General features: G+C 35.4%; 1 protein-coding gene across 1 annotated transcript; it reads left to right on the forward strand.

Annotated features, from left to right (window-relative positions):
• Nucleotides 1-15,601: 15,601 nt before the first annotated feature.
• LOC137657408 (piggyBac transposable element-derived protein 4-like) lies at nt 15,602-17,337 on the forward strand. Its single transcript, XM_068391743.1, has 3 exons — nt 15,602-15,828; nt 16,099-16,632; nt 17,286-17,337. Exons 1-3 carry the CDS (start codon nt 15,602-15,604, stop codon nt 17,335-17,337), a joined length of 813 nt encoding a protein of 270 aa, XP_068247844.1.
• Nucleotides 17,338-17,500: the final 163 nt, after the last annotated feature.

Consider the following 17,500-nt stretch of genomic DNA (forward strand, 5'->3'; position numbering starts at 1 on the left):
TATTGCAATATATATTAGGCCAAATAATGACCTAGAAAATGAAATTGCTATGTGTCCTTGACTTAATGACTTTACAAAAGCTGATGAATCTCCAAAAAAGGCGAAATATATCATTTTGATGTTCGATTTCCTCCATTCTTAGAGCACACTGATTAAGGAAGGGGGGGGGGGGTGTTTAATTCTTCATCCTAAGGATACAATTTTTAAAGATGAATTCCATTAATTCTTTCTGCACCAATATCTTATTATCATTATTCTTTTTTATAAACAGATTTATTGATACTAATATTCATGTCAATATTCATACCATAACCATTACAGATATTTGTAATATTCACTGGTAGTTCCTTTAAAAATCTTAAGTACTCAAGTAATATAAGGAGAGACGTAATTAAACAAAATAAAAAGTGAAAATTAGATCAAATATAGATAAAATAAATTGAAAAAATGAAGTCATGGAAATAGCTATAAGAAAATATATGGATGGGAACCGTCAACATTGATGGAATGGAAATTGAAGTAGCAGAAGGCTTAAAATATATAAGAATGAAAATAGCTAGAGATGGAAATATGAAAGCGGAAATAAAGAGAAGGATTGGATCTGCGAACAGGTGTCTATATAGTTTGTTAACACTTCTCAAAAGAAGATCAATATCAGAAAAAACAAAATTGAGAGTGTATAATACACTAATAAGGCCCATTCTGGTCTATGGATGTGAAGCATGGTCATTGACAAAAGAGCAAGAAAATAGACTGTAAGTTTTTGAGAATAAAGTATCAAGAACCATAGTGGAACCAGTATACGACCAAGAGAGACAAGAATGGAGGAGGAAACATAACTAGGAGTTACGAGAGCGACAAAACAACCACATATAAGTCGATTTGTCTTAGGAAGAAGAATGCAATGTGCAGGGCATATTGCAAGAATGGAGGAGCAAAGAATGCCAAGAAGTTTCTTCTTGGCACATGTAGATGAACGTAGACCTTCTGGACGACCAAGAAAAGATTGGAGGAGGTGTTTAGAGGAGGATTTACAGCAGGATTGGATGAATGTGGCACAGGACAGAAGAGATTGGAATACTCTATCAAGAGCTGTCATGGGTCAACAAGTGGCCCCAATACCAGTGGAGTAAGTAAGTAAGAGTAAGAAAAATATTGTGAGACGCGACAAAAGGAACATATGAAAAGTAGAATACTAAGAATATTGTAGCTAGACCTAAACGATCTTTGCATATATCCTTTAATATCGCTTCCAGTGAGCTGCAAAAGCACCTTGTAGGCAATCATCTCGAAAGGCTGTTATGCTAAGAGAGAGAATTAGATATCTACAGAAGCTAAATAATCTGAATAATCTACTGAGATTTTTAGTGGTACTTATGTTTGTTAACTGGACATGACCACGATTTCACCTGTCTCTAATCCTTTAATTGGAAACACGCATTGATATGAGAGAGAGAGAGAGAGAGAGAGAGAGAGAGAGAGAGAGAAAGAGAGATTGTTGCGGTAGTTGCAATACTAAGAATATATTCAAGTAACATAACCTATATTGGATAATTTTTTTTTTTTTATCAGAGATCCACTTGTTTTTTTTTTACCTGTTGTACTTATTTGTGTGTAAATACTGTGAAACAACCCTTACCAATGATTGAAGTTTTGAAACAAAATTCGCTAGCCCAATTCCCCTTCCGTTTCTAATGGTCCTTTCATATATGCATAGATGCAAATCTTATAAGGAAGCAAATGCAGACCCATAAATGTTCAACTGTATTTGATCCTTTCATTTCCCTTTCCCTTTGTTGGTTTCATCAATTTCCCATCTTTCAGTGTGGGAAGGTTTTTGTTTCTTCCTGCAAATCTTCAAATAAGAATTATAGATGTTGATCGGTAAAACAATGTTTGAATGATTGTGTGTGTATAAAGTTTTTGCAAACCATTTAGAGTCACCTGCAATGGTCAATCATTAACATATGAATAGGAGAGAGAGAGAGAGAGAGAGAGAGAGAGAGAGAGAGAGAGAGAGATTCAGTTTTCAACCCAGTTTTTTGTGCATATGAATTGTTCATTATTCATTTTTTCCTACCTGGTTGATCGTCCTTCACACTTATATTTTCAAATTCTATGTAAAGTTTACAGCTAATATCTAATAAAATCTTCAGTGAAAAAAAAATTTCAAAATACTTTTGAACACTTTTTTGACAGATGAATAAGTATAGTTATAGCTGTGGGATATTCGGGAAGATGAATATTAGGAAACTTTCCTGTGCCAACTTTTTGAGTTTTTTTTTTTGTTGCTCATTTTTTTTATTATCAAAGATGCCTGAAACACCTTAAGAATGACTAGAATTAAATATAACATTCAACGGTTGTCACATTTTTTAACTTTGCTTACATTCCTCATAGATAATTCATGATATATTGTTATATCACATATAAATTTCACATTTTGAATTTTGTAACAATGATTCGTTTTCAGTTTATATATCACCACTATTTATGATGAATTCGTGTGTCTATCTTTATCTGGATGTTTTCATATCAATAGCTCTATGAAGTAAAGATAGAAAGTATTAACTTTTCTAACTTGAAATATCCATTTCAAAGATTTTACGAAAGAACGCAATGATCGATAAAGATGATCTTAAAAAAAAAGGGGGAAAAAAAAAAGATATTTCCTGTTTTGTTTAACTGAATCTTGCAAACAAATCATAATACTGTAATTTCCTTTACGCGAATTTCCCGTCCATTCTCTTTGACTTTGCATTCAGTTATTACAAACAGGACCGAGTGCATATTTATGCTGTTATTTACCACATGTGTTCAGCATATTGATCAGGCAAAGGGAGCTCAACAAAAGGTCAAATTCAAAGGGATGTTTAAATACATATATCAGTAAAAGACATCACAGACACGACGACTTATACTAAACTCCCTATCATAAATACATTGGACCAGAAAACGGATCAATCATGATATACTAATTTTATGAATATACAAAGAGTAAAGAAAATACGAGTCATTTATGTTTGATAGAGTAGATTTTATTATTATTATTATTATTATTATTATTATTATTATTATTATTATTATTATTATTATTATTATAAAATACTACTACTACTACCACTACGTATAATAATAATAATAATAATAATAATAATAATAATAATAATAATAATAAAGATGATAGGCAGTAGTAGTAGTGGTAGTAGTAGTAGTAGTAGTAGTAGTCATCGTATCATAGATCACATACTCATTTAGAAGAAGCGTGAAAAGCCGTTAATAAGCAGATAAAGATTTCACAGACGAGAATTTTCCAAATACACAAAAAAAAAAAAAAATACTAAAAAATACTAAAAAAGCATCAATAAACACAATCATTCATTGACAGCCTTTGAGGTCATGAAATTCGAGTCATTGATATTCATGGAATATTTGATCCTGCCTGGGAAATTTTACACATCTTTTTCTCTTTGGTTTTGAGTTACATCATTCATATGTTCATTTTATATATCTCAATTATTTAGGAACACACCGAACATAAAAAATTAATCATTGTACTTTTTTCATCTAGATTTTCAAATCTGTATTGTCCTTCATTTTCATGTCAAAGTTGGGTTTATTTATTAATCTTTGTTATCTAAAATATTAAAAGTCATTATTCAAAACCCCAAATTAGCCAGAAAATATATTTTTTATTACTTTCGAGCATTTAACTTGATGTAGGCATTATCAGTCAAGCGCCCATCATTAGTCATGGAGGTAATTATTTGATCCATAAAAACGCAATAGCGAAATCCATTAACTGGTCTTGTTTGCCATGCAAATATGAATCAGGCGATATTTCCAGTTGCCATGTTTGTTCAAGCCTCTTGGAATGGCATTATGGAATGTGGGTCATTATTGTGCGCCAGAGAAAAATAGAGAAATGTTTTATGTATCTCTTTCATGGGATTTTAAATCATTATAAAACTACAAGTTTTTATATTCCTTTCTAACACCGAACGAAAAAGTATTCATTAATATAGCGAAGGAATACAAGAAACGTTGTCTTTCAACAGAAGACAAAAATGAAGAAAATCATCTAGAAGGAAAATCAAATTAAATTACAATAATCAAAATTATCATGATATCACCTTTTTACAAAAGATTATAAACATACTCAAAGGTAATCCATTGGATGAATAAGGCAAGATTAGTGACTTGAAAGCACTTTTGCCTCATCTGGAGAAAGGAAACATTATGAACATTTCTCGTAAGGTCAAATAGTTATGACCGGAGAATGATTAAAGTTATTCTTTTCCCATGAACTCATCTTTTTCTCATCACAATACGCAATTTATTTCCATAACCCCAGGTAACGTAAAATATATTACTTGGGAATCAGGTAACTATTATCCACAAATATCAACATACACTCAAGTGAGAGAGAGAGAGAGAGAGAGAGAGAAAGAGAGAGAGAGAGAGAGAGAGAGAGAGAGAGAGAGAGAGAGAGAGAGAGATAATTTATAAATCCTTTTGTATTGAAGTCTACAGCATCGTTTTTCTGGAGACAGAAACATTTCGGGTTTTGCCTATTTGTTGGGTTTTCATAAATTCATAAAAAACATCTTTAATAGTGACAAATGATCAACTCAAAATGCAAATCTTATTAAGGGAGAACCGATCCTGAAACTTAGTCAATATAAGAGTGGCAATAAACTTGCTATTTAGAGAAACCGCAAAATGCTTATATATTTCAAATTAATTAAAAACAGCTAACGACTAAGTCTTTATTTCATATTCTTTAATCTTTGATAATGACAGGATTATCCTTATCATTTTTATTGCCTTCTTATTAGATTTGTCCTTTGTTGCAAATATCTTTTTCCAGTATCAGAGATAATATAACTTAGAAAACGGGTGAATTTCATGTTAAGAAACCGACTTTGGTGATTTTGAAGAATTACTTTGTGGTGGTACCAAAGCTTGAATAATGAAACATAATGCAATATTGGAATATCTGACAAAAACCTTATAAAATAATACCTATGATTCAAGTTTCTATAATAACAAATCTCTTTATCCGTCAGCTTTTGTAAGATTTAGAATTTAAGACGTCTTAGCTAATAGTTATAGATTTTATTTATACAACTGCAAGTTCTCTTATTTAATCCAATGCAACAAAATCAACTAAATATGTCGGGATAAATAAAAATTATTACTTGAAAAACTTTCCATTTTCGTGCGTTCGAAATTGATACTCCAGTTCACTAAGATTAAGAAGGACCTCAGACATAATTAATCAAAGCATTAATTTTACGTAAGAAAGAATTATTTAATAAAAAAAAAATGTTAGGAAGTCGCACCACGCAGCTGAACAAAATGTGAAAATCAATCACAGAGAAACAATTAAAAAGGAAAGGATCAAAGATATTCAGACTTTTGATATAAAAACCTTATAAATTTAATTGTATTATGGATCCTTTGCATGAAAAGTCCTCAGGTTTCTTTGCCTTTGATTTCATATTCATAAGAAAGTTCGTAGGTATCGTTTTTATGACGTACACATTTTTTCTGAGGTAAAGGCGTCTGACTTTGATAGGGTTGTGTATAATGTTGCTGGCTTCATTGTATTCAATCGTCACTAATGATAAACTCCTGAGTGTGTTGTAAGTTACTAGGCACATATGTTTGGCCTAGGGGTGTTGGCGCATGTAATGGAGATGCTAAAGGATGGTTGGTGCCAGAGATTCTGTCAGTAATGAATTGACATAATTTGGTCTTTTAATAGTTCTTTTCATAAAGGCATTGAAGATTAACTGTTTCATGGAATATGAATAAAACTATGTAGTAAAAGAATAGGGTTCAGAGAGACCCCATATAACCCAAAAAATGAGGTACGGTTTCTTTAGAAAATTATTCTACTTGATTCTTCTCATTATTGCTTTGTTTCGTTATCTACACATTATCCTTAACCTCTAAAATTCTTATTCCTATTATGTTTATTTTGTTGATACTGTAATTTTCTATGAAATTTCATTCAATAGGTTTTTAAATTTGCTGTCTGACAATTTGTTTGATAATGTGACGACAGATGATAAACTAGAAACTGAGTTACTGTAATATCTTGTTCTTTATAAGCATGACCCATGTAGATGGATAATGAGACGTCGGAATGTGGGTTTTCTTCATTTATTACTTAAGGTTCGTTCGTAAGTACACCGTACACAACTACCCTCTTAGGTGAGGAACCTGACAACTCGAGCGCCCAAAGGCAACTTAACTCCCTTCGCTACCAAAATCTTGCTACAACAATAAGCTGAGTTATAGGTTTTTGTGGAATTCTCATGATTAAAGAGTTCATTTACCTTGATGTACAACATGCATCTACATACATGAATTAGGACATTACTCCCCCGATCCCCAGCTCCTCACTCCGGGAGGAGGTGCGCACTCGCCCTCACTAGGAACAACACTCCTACCCGGAATAGGCATGGCATGAACTAAACAGAAATGCAACATAAAATATGTACTGTGAATGTACTTTTATTCGTGGGTACCAATTTTTGTTGTTTTATAAAAAAGAAAAAAAAGTTGTTTCGTGGATTCTTAAATTCGTTGATTTCCGTTTTGGAACTTTTACCTTTTTGGTTATTAGTTGAACCCCAATTATGATAAAGTGTTCATTTCCAATGCATTGCTTTTATTCAATTATTAAAACTTTTAATAATTAACACTGATTAAGGGATTACTTATCACTACCAATGGCTATGATGTCGCCACCAAAAAAGAAAATTACAGTTCTACCCAAGCTCTTCTAATATAGCATCCCAAGCTAAAACATTACTCAAAATCTTTTGTTGTTACTCAGTTTTAATTAACAGCCTTTAAAAAGACACGGGACAGTTAGTAGGCAAATCACTTTCAAACATGTCGTGAACGCAGTGGTTGAAAACTGGCTCTGTCAAGACCAACGAACCTACTACACCAGGCCTACCAAACCCAGCAGACTGCACATCAAACTGCACATTTAATTTTTTTATGTGTAGTGCTGAAAACATGTCTTGCTTTATGCACATTAGTAGCTAATACTATTTTTGTTATGCAATGCATTGTTATTTATTGATGAAAATATTAAAATAAATATGAAATAGAAAACAATGATTTTAATTTTATCTTTATTCAGAAAATATATGAAAAAAATTAAATATATAGACAAAAAAAATAAACTTTAGTAATTTCTGAAAATGACTAAGCCTACAAAAGAAAAAAATAATTATTATAGTGCGCACCAAAATAAAACATATTTACAATAACAAATAAAAATAATTAGTAATCCACAATGGTTTAGAAAATATAGGTCACCAACACAAATTGAATGTGTCCAAGTTCAATACCAAAATCTGACAGTGTATAAAAATTTTCGTTGGACTTGTAAATTCGTGGATTCGCCAACCCACGAAGACCACGAAAATTGTTACACCACGAACAAAAATACTTTCACAGTATATAGAAATCACCCCAAAAAATACAAAAAAAAATTAAATATTGCCAAAAAAAATGTACACAATACAATACAAGTAATTCCACTAATTTCTTCTTAAGACCTCTGCAACTAAAATACAGAATACCCAAAGTGAAAAAAAAAAATCGTAACATCAGTTTCACACCTCATCAATAACCTCCCTCAGGTTGTGGGCAATACGGGCTTTTTGGGCGAAGGGTAAGAATAGATATTCGCTTCATCCCTCGATTTTACTTGTCCGGGTTTACAGCACAATTTCGCAACACAACTCACCATCACCGTTTCGCCATTTATTTAAATCACTACTACAATAGCACTTGTAACTAGGCTATCAACCAGTAGCTATTAACCGTTTTCCCGAGAAAATAATTCCCGCCCTTCTCCTATAATATTAAGTATAAGGTATTCACATCTACACATTTTCTAACACTGCCCATCCTCAAGGCTGAACTTTAATGCCGCAGCCTCTTGTCATTGGGAAACCGCCCTGACCCCAGAAACCAGGAATCATATAAATACATGAATAATACAGCATCTGCCCTGATGGATCTCACTTGACCTATTTAACCTCTGATTGTTTTCAAGTTCACTCAACAATGGTATACGTATTGCCACACTTAGCAAAATTACCACAACATTTTACGTACATTAATCATCAACAAAAGAACACACTGTTATCATCAAGTTTATTTAAAACACGTCAAAAGAAGGAATGAGGTCTGTTCAAACAACAACAACAGCAAAGGAATGTTATGAAAACTACCTCTTCAGGTACCACATGTATATGTTAGATTTAGCCATCTTTACTTGGTAGGGACCCAAACACGCTGGATCTAGTTTGTGTTTCTTAGGTTGTAATGATTTCAAATATACACGATCGCCCACAGATACTTTTACCAGTGTGGTTTTGAACCGACGATCATACTTTGAGCTGTGTTTTTCATTAGCTCTTTTCAAAAACCTTTCAGTGGTGTTCATTACTCTCCTCAATAGATTTAATAAATATACACAATATTGCTCAGTTGAAATAATTTGTCAATTGTTGCGAATTAATGAGTACCGTATATGGTGATACAGGATCCTGTCCATACACTAAAAAGAAAGGCGTGTCCCTGAGCGAAGCATTATATGCAATGTTCAAAGCTAGCTCAGCTGTAGGAAGCATGGTGTGCCAATGAAGGGGGTCATCAGCCACTAAGTAACGTAAAATTAACACTACTTCCCTATTATGCGATTCCACTAAGCCATTTGCTGAAGGCTTATATGCGGTCACTGAAAAGTGTTACATTTTCATCAAGTCCGTGACCGATTTCACTGCCTTATTTATAAACTCGAAACCATTATCACTTATCAAAATTTTCGGGCAACCACACCTATTAATGAAAGAGCACAGCGCCTGGGATAATGAATTTGCCGATTTATCCAACATTGCCTAAGTATGAGTGTACCGAGTAAATGCATCCACAAATACACATATATACTTATGTTGTGTTAAACCAGTAGGAAATGGTCTTACCACATCCATATGTACTCTATATAATTTAAAAGGAATCACTGGCCGCTTTCTGGCTTCCGGTACAGTGTTTTTATGTTCTTTGAAACAGTTACAAGCATGACAACCTTTTTTATAATTCTCTATAGATTTTTTCATTCCTAACCAAAAGAAGGATTCCCGAGCTCTCCTTAATGTTCTATCAATCCCTAAATGTCCTGCATATGGACTTGCCTGTATAATGTGGATGGCTCGATTAATTAAAGAGGGAGGAAGAACTAACCATGCACAAAACTCCCCTCCCTTTTTCTCGTAAGCACAATATAAGATATCCTTTTCTATAAAAAAATTCTAACGATGCGCATTCAGAAATGACGGATAACTCTGCGATTCTCCTTTAATCACAGCTCGCACTCTTCCCATCCATTCCTCTTTTTCTGTCCCTCTCGGACTTCTTTTATGTCCCAACCTCACAAGTCAATCAAACCTGCATCATCAGGGCATTCATTCTGGACACCCCTGGTCATGTCCTCGGCCACCCACAAATATTAACCATTGCCGCTCATCTCTCTCTCTCTCTCTCTCTCTCTCTCTCTCTCTCTCTCTCTCTCACCCCATCTTCTGACTGCTCATCGGGAGAATTCACATCCCGTTCTCTATTTTCTCTATTCTAAAGGGGTCTTCAATATTTTGGTTACAGTCTTTGTTCCTCTCTTGTGCCCTAGTTTTTACTCCTATTACTGCACCTCTAGAGAGAGCATCAGCTACCTTGATAGCTTTTCCTTCTATGTGGTGAAAACCATTTATATTAAACTGTAACAATCTCTCAATACATCTCGCTTGTCGAGAGGTTAAATCATTTTTATGATACAAATCTCGTAAAGGGCGATGATCACTTTGCAACTCAATCGACTGACCTACTCTCTCTCTCTCTCTCTCTCTCTCTTTCTCTCTCTCTCTCTCTCTCTCTCTCTCTCTCTCTCTCTCTCTCTCACCCCATCTTCTGACTGCTCATCGGGAGAATTCACATCCCGTTCTCTATTTTCTCTATTCTAAAGGGGGTCTTCAATATTTTGGTTACAGTCTTTGTTCCTCTCTTATGCCCTTGTTGTTACTCCTATTACTGCACCTCTAGAGAGAGCATCAGCTACCTTGATAGCTTTTCCTTCTATGTGGTGAAAACCATTTATATTAAACTGTAACAATCACTCAATACATCTCGCTTGTCGAGAGGTCAAATCATTTTTATTATACAAATCTCGTAAAGGGCGATGATCACTTTGCAACTCAATCGACTGACCTAATAAAAAGAACCGATGCCTCTAAAGAACCATTAGAATAGCTAAAGCCTCTCGATCGAATGTAATATAATTCTTTTCTGCCCCTTTTAATGACCGGGAAGCAAAACAAATGGGTCGCCCTCTGCCTTTATTATCTGTTTGAGAAACTACGCCACCAATAAGCTACGCTACTCCCATCTGTTGTCACTAAAAATGGGCAATCAAATCTAGAATATGCGAGTAATTCATTGCTAGTGAAGGCAGCTTTCAAATGGTTAAAGGCCCTTTCTTCTTCCATTCACCAATTTATTACTTTCTGTTTCTTTAAAGCATCTAAGGGTCTTGCTATCTCTCCAAAACCTCTTATGAATTTACAGTAATACTCAGCGAGCCCAAGGAATCCAGCTACTTACTTAGAGTTACATGACCTGGGGAAATCTCTAATAGCCGCTACTTTACTAGGGTAAGGTTGGATACCTTCTGGGGCTATTATGTGACCTAAAAAATCGATGTTTTCAGAAAAATTTGCACTTTGACAAATTTATTTTCATACCATGACGTCGCAATGCTTCTTAAACTTTACGAATATTATTATTATGTTCTTCGGCCATTTTCCCTGTAATTATGATATCGTCTAAATAAACAAGGACATTATGGCCAATTAAAGGAGGCAAAATTGCCATCATTACTCTAGAGAAATGATTTGGAGCATTTTTAACAACGAACGGAAGAAAATTAAACTGAAATACTTGATCATTAGCTATAAATGCCGTTTTATATTTACTGTCTTCCTGAATGGGTATTTGATAGCATCCAGATTTTAAATCAACAGTTGTAAAATATTTACTTTCCCGTACCTTCATAAGTAATTTTTTGATCGAGGGCAATGGAAATGCATTATCCTTAGTGACTGCATTCAACTTCCTATAATCAACACTCAAACTTACCGAGCCATCCTTTTTCCTAACAGCTACAATTGGAGAAGCCCAGGGGGATTCTCTTTCCTCGATTATCCCTTGATCCGTTAATTTACTTATTTCCCTTTTCTATCTCTCCCTGGAAAGGAGTGGGTACCTTATAAGGCCTTGACTTGATTGGCTCCGCCTGCCCAGTTTCAATGCTAAAGAGAAATTGATCAATCCTCCATGGTGGCTCATCTCCAATTGCAGTTACATCAGAATAATTATTGACAATGTCACTAAATACAGGTTGATATTCTGATGGACATAGTTTTCGCGCTTGCATAATCATATTCTGAGTGCGTTCGTCTGTGCGGGCTGGAGTTGTGGCTCCCAACATTCCTTATAAGCAATTTCACATAACTCTAATTCACACACAAAATCACTTCCGAACACAACTCTTTTATTTGAGAAAATAACTATCGTTATATCAGCTCTGGTCTCATTTATTTCCCTCAAGCCCTCTAATATCAGATGGGCCGAATTGTCATGGGGTTTAACAACGACCTTGGTTCCTTACGGAAGAGGGCGACACGGGGTCACCGATATGCTCGTAAGTATCTGGGGAGACAACACTTCTCTTTCAGGTAGAGCTGTTATCTTACTTAAATGTTTCTCCAAGGCCATTATGAGATATGGGGCACGAGCCAATGATCTCAGCTGCAATGCCGCTACTCCCTAGATCTGTAGGAGAGTGAAGTCGGGGGTACCAATGGAGGTCCCAGTGCCTGCGCTGTCAGCACGTCCGTCATTACAACTTCCTTGGCTACTACTTATGACGTCATGTGGGGGGTCATCGAACTCCCTCGTCGCCTTCTTCCTCTGTTTCCTTTTCCTCGGATGTTGGGCTGGGGGAGGTGTATGTGTGCCACAGCCTACCCGCCATGGGTGTTTTTTGTTGAGCACTCTCGAGATAGATGACCATAGGCCCAACAAGTGTAACAGAGGGTGAATCCTTGAGTGAGGCACTCCACTCATTGGTGCCCCTCTCCCACACACTGCCAACACCTTCTAATTTACTGTGTTCCCCCTTACCTCTCTTCGGGGGTCGAGTGCCTCTCATGACTGCCATCTTCTCGGAATCGGGCCAGTTATTCGCAGTCATTTTTTCTTCTGGCAAACTGTCTAAAATGTTTTGTATTTCTCTCACTACGTCTGCTAACGAGCATTTGTCATCGAACAAATAACCACATAAATACGGGTTTACTAATCTGTGAACATGTTTACATTGCAAAAATAAGAACGGATTCACCTTCCGTATTTTAGTTTTGTAATTTTCTTTTATGTCTCCCTCTCTCGCATCAGGCAAGGCATACTTCTTGATCAAATGTCGTTTTATTTCAGTAAAACTTCTTAAAATGTCTTGTGGCCAACACATTACCTCCATTGCAGGAGCATCCTTCAGCAATTTAATTACTTGAATAGCTTTTTCTCTTTCCGACCACCCATATGTGGCCACTTCAAAGTCTCCCCAAAACACTTCAATCAATGGAAACCCTTCGTTAGGCCGCTGATCATCAAAAGGATTAACAGTTACCTGGAATTCTGGTAACTTTCAAACTACGATTTGCGTATTTTCACACGGCCGTCCATGTGTACTTTCACTTGTGTGCGTTCGGACTTTGTTTATGTACATCAGATATGCTGTGGTTGTGCACCATGCCTCTTTTCGTTCAACCAAGAATCTCTTCATCAACTGTTCTAAGTTTTCTAACTTATTCCCCACTTCTTGCATTCTAATTTCCTGTGTATAATCTTCATGAGCAACGCTATATCCCACTGCTCCTTTGTTCTCCTCTCCTGCCGCAGCAGTGTCTTCTATGTTAGTCTTTGTGTATCTAGGCATCTTGAACTTTTATTTCACCGGTTCAAAGAACAACTTCACTCACAGCATACACAAAAAGATGCATTTTTACACCTGATACCAATATGACCCATGTAGACGGATAATGAGACGTCGGAATATGGGTTTTCTTCATTTATTACAAAAGGTTAGTTCGTAAATACACCGTACACAACTACCCTCTTAGGTGAGGGACTTGTCAACTCAAGCGCCCAAAGGCAACTAAACTCCCTTCGCTATCAAAATACAATCTTGCTACAGCAATATGCTGAGTTATAGGTTTTTGTGGAATTTTCAAGATTGAAGAGTTAATTTACCATGATGTGCAACACACATTTACAGAAAGGAAATAGGAAAAGCATTTAGATATGAAACACATCATCCACAGCGAGTTCTTAGATTAAATATCTAGGAGCAAAGTCATTTGTTTATCGAAAATTATTCTATTAGAAAAGAATCTTCAGTAATGGATATAAATTTTAAATGATTCAGTGAAATTTGTCTTCCTTATAAGAAATGTAGTTATATTTGACATTAGCACAGGAAACTAGCACTTTTATTTTTCTCTATATCAGGAAAATAATTACATGTCACTTGCATTAATATCTAATTTTCATTGTAAGGGGTAAATGTTTAATAAATCTCTTTGACTAGCATCAGTAATCTGGAGCTCAACTTTTTCTTTTTCATAAAAACCTAAAGATTAAATGTTTTTCCTCTGTATAATTCCATCAGAAATAAAGCCTAACGCAACTGAATGTTATGAGCATGATTTAACCCTGGACAGGTACGATGGGTCGTGCGCGACCCCGAGAGTATTTAAAAAATCTGTTTTTCTCGCGTGACTCACCCCCTTGACCGAATTTCTGGGTGATCGACCTATACCGGGTCACTAGCCTACACGCCGCAGTTGGGTCCAGACGTGCTTCATTGTAGCTGTTCGCCTTCCTACTTTTCTGAGACACCTCGGGGTCGAGCTCGACCAAATATACCTGAATCAGGTAAGTTACATAATTGTCAAAGTTATTACGTAGTAAGAAATTGTCGTAGAATGGTGCAACTTGTATAGGTTATCAGTGGTGGAAAATCTATGTGGATGGTTTGGCTACCACGTGTATGAATTTTTTGGTAGCTGAGATGACGTATATCACCACGAGGCCCATTTTTCCTCGAATGCCCCTTTTCAAGTTTTTTGCATTTTTTGGCTAAGTCATTTTTCCGTAAGATATTGGCAAATGGTGTCGAAAAACTTTTGTTTTTTTAGTGTTTGAAAGTGTGTCTAGATGATCTGGCTACCTATGCCTGACCTTGTTTTTGCCAGATATTCTGTTTATATTGCTATGTGTTCGATTTTCCTGCGGTTACCAATTTCTCGTTTTTTTCATTTTTTTGCAAAGTTATTAAGTAGTAAGGAATTGTCAAATAGTGTTGATTCATTTAGATGTTTATTTTGTCGGAAAGTGTGCCTTGATGGTTTGGCTACCACGTGCATGATATTCTTTTTTAGCTGAGATGCCATATATTAGCATATTGCCCATTTTTCATCGAATGCTCCTTTTTAAATTTTTTGCTTTTTTTGGCTAAGTCATTTTTCCGTAAGAAATTGGCAAATAGTTTCAACAAAGTTTAATTTTTTTACTGTTGAAAAGTGTGTCTAGATGATCTGGCTACCCATGCCTGCCTTTTTTTTTTTGGCCAGATATGCCGTATATATTGCTATGTGTTCGATTTTCCTGCGATGGCCAATTTCTCGTTTTTTTCAATTTTTGCAAAGTTATTACGTAGTAAGGAATTGTCAAATAGTGTTGATTCATTTAGATGTTTATTTTGTCGGAAAGTGTGCCTTGATGGTTTGGCTACCACGTGCAAGATATTTTTTTTTAGTTGAGATGCCGTATATTAGCATATTGCCTATTTTTCATCGAATGCCCCTTTTTCAATTTTTTGCTTTTTTTGGCTAAGTCATTTTTCCGTAAGAAATTGGCAAACAGTTTCAACAAAGTTTCATTTTTTTAGTGTTGGAAAGTGTGTCTAGATGATCTGGCTACCCATGCCTGCCTTTTATTTTTGCCAGATATGCCGTATATATAGCTATGTGTTCGATTTTCCTGCGATGGCCAATTTCTCGTTTTTCTCAATTTTTGCAAAGTTATTACGTAGTAAGGAATTGTCAAATAGTGTTGATTCATTTAGATGTTTATTTTGTCGGAAAGTGTGCCTTGATGGTTTGGCTACCACGTGCATGATATTTTTTTTTGGCTGAGATGCCGTATATTAGCATATTGCCCATTTTTCCTTGAATGCCCCTTTTTAAATTTTTTGCTTTTTTTGGCTAAGTCATTTTTCCGTAAGAAATTGACAAATAGTGTCAACAAACTTTTATTTTTTAGTGTTGGAAAGTGTGTGTAAATTATCTGGCTACCCATGCATGACATTGTTTTTTGCCTGAGATATATCGGTATGGGATCCATTTTCCATCGAATGTGTATTTCTAATTTTTTTTAATTCTTTGCAGTTATCAAAATGGCAAGCAAGAAATATTCCTTGGGCATCAATGCCATCAATCAACTATTAAAACAGCTTGATAGTGATGTTGAGAATGGTCTGGAGCTAAATGACGTCAGTGATGAGGAGTATTTGAATGTGAGGGAGTTGGAGCATGAGGTGAGGGAGGAAGAAGAGATGGAAGATGATCCGGAAATTATCGCCTTAGGGAATGGGATGGCGAAGACGATGACGATGAGGGGGAGGTAGTGGGGGTTGGGGGTTCTGCTTCTGTTGTTGTGACAGCCAGAACAACAACAACAACTTCCCCTATGCAACCTCAAGTGGGCATCCCGCAGCACCGGTAGGTCGCCTCACCCCAGTGGAGGAGAGAAGCAAGAAGAAGAGAAGGGGTGAACTACAGCCAGCCAGGGGGACTCCTATCACCCAGATACAATCTGAATCCGTTCAAGGTCGTGATGGTACTGTCTGGCATAAAAACCCTAATCTCACCCTCCCCCTATACTAACACCAAGGATTGAGCCTGGAGGTCCCACCTCTGTCACGTTGGGCGCGAAGAAAATGTCCGACATTTTCTCGCTCTTTTTGGACGACCGCATGTTAGCCGAGATTGTTCTGCGTTCTAATGAACGCCTTGCCCTTTTGAGAAGTAATTACCATCAAAAGGGCAACGTTGCCCTTAGGGACATTGACCTGAGGGAACTGAAGGCATTTATTGGAATTCTAATAATGTCAGCAGTGCGGTGTGACAACCATACACCCACTTGTGACATGTGGGACCTCACAGAGGGAAATCCTTTGTATAGGTGTACGATGAATGAGCGACGTTTTACCCTGTTGGTGAGAGTTCTTCGCTTCGATGATTCGGCCACCAGAGCAGAGAAGGTGAAAAAGGATCGCCTCACTCCCATTAGGAAAGTCTTCGATCACGTGGTGGCCAATTGTCGAAGCAATTATAGCCCCGGGCCCCATCTCACTGATGATGAACAGCTTGTCCCTTTTCGGGGTCACTGTCCATTCAAGATGTATATTCCAAACAAACCAACTAAGTAAAAATAATTTTATTTTATATTTGCACATGTAATTAGTGTTTTGTATTTATAAAAAAAAATATTCATTATATATATATATATATATATATATATATATATATATATGTGTGTATATATATATATATATATATATATATATATATATATATATATATATATATATATATATATATATATATATATATATATATATATATATATGTGAAGTAAAGAACTTGATATATGATTTATGTGTCTAAAATATAATATATCATCTATTCTATCTCTATCTATCTCTATCTATCTATAACTTTGTTATTTATTTATCTAATAATTTCTCTTTCGTATTTGTAAATAATGTTTTTGTGTAATTATTATTAATATTATTATTATTATTATTATTATCATTATTATTATTATTATTATTATTATTATAATTATCAGTGATATAATTATCTGTTAATTTCTCTTTCGTATTTATAAAGGTTTTTCTTATGTATTTATTATTATTATTATTATTATTATTATTATTATTATTATTATTATTATTATTATTACTATTACTATATTTATTAGTAATATAATTGTATATTGTGTTATTTTTGTTATTTTTTTTTTATTTGTTATCTTTTTACCTTTATTAGTTACTAATTCTATTTCTCTTCCTCTAGGTATGGTATCAAGCTTGTATTGGCGTATGATGCCGATTTCCATTACATGTGAAATGGCCTTGCCTACTTGGGGAAGGACACGGTCAAGATACGCTTGGAGAAGTTTTTACGTCTGATCTTGTGGCACCTTTTCAGCGAAGTGGCCGCACAGTGACGACGGATATCTTCTTCACGACGCTACCGCTCCCCTTGTCACTCACGGATAAGGACATGCA

This window comes from Palaemon carinicauda, chromosome 18 (genome assembly GCF_036898095.1).
Source record: "Palaemon carinicauda isolate YSFRI2023 chromosome 18, ASM3689809v2, whole genome shotgun sequence".
Taxonomy (NCBI): Eukaryota; Metazoa; Arthropoda; class Malacostraca; order Decapoda; family Palaemonidae; genus Palaemon; species Palaemon carinicauda.

Bases quoted from the DNA above. Each gene is read 5' to 3' on its own strand.
- LOC137657408 (XM_068391743.1), top strand. From the start codon at position 15,602: ATGGCAAGCAAGAAATATTCCTTGGGCATCAATGCCATCAATCAACTA. The intron at 15,829-16,098 runs GTAGTGGGGGTT...ACTAACACCAAG, and splicing joins ACGATGACGATGAGGGGGAG to GATTGAGCCTGGAGGTCCCA. The intron at 16,633-17,285 runs GTAAAAATAATT...CTCTTCCTCTAG, and splicing joins ATTCCAAACAAACCAACTAA to GTATGGTATCAAGCTTGTAT.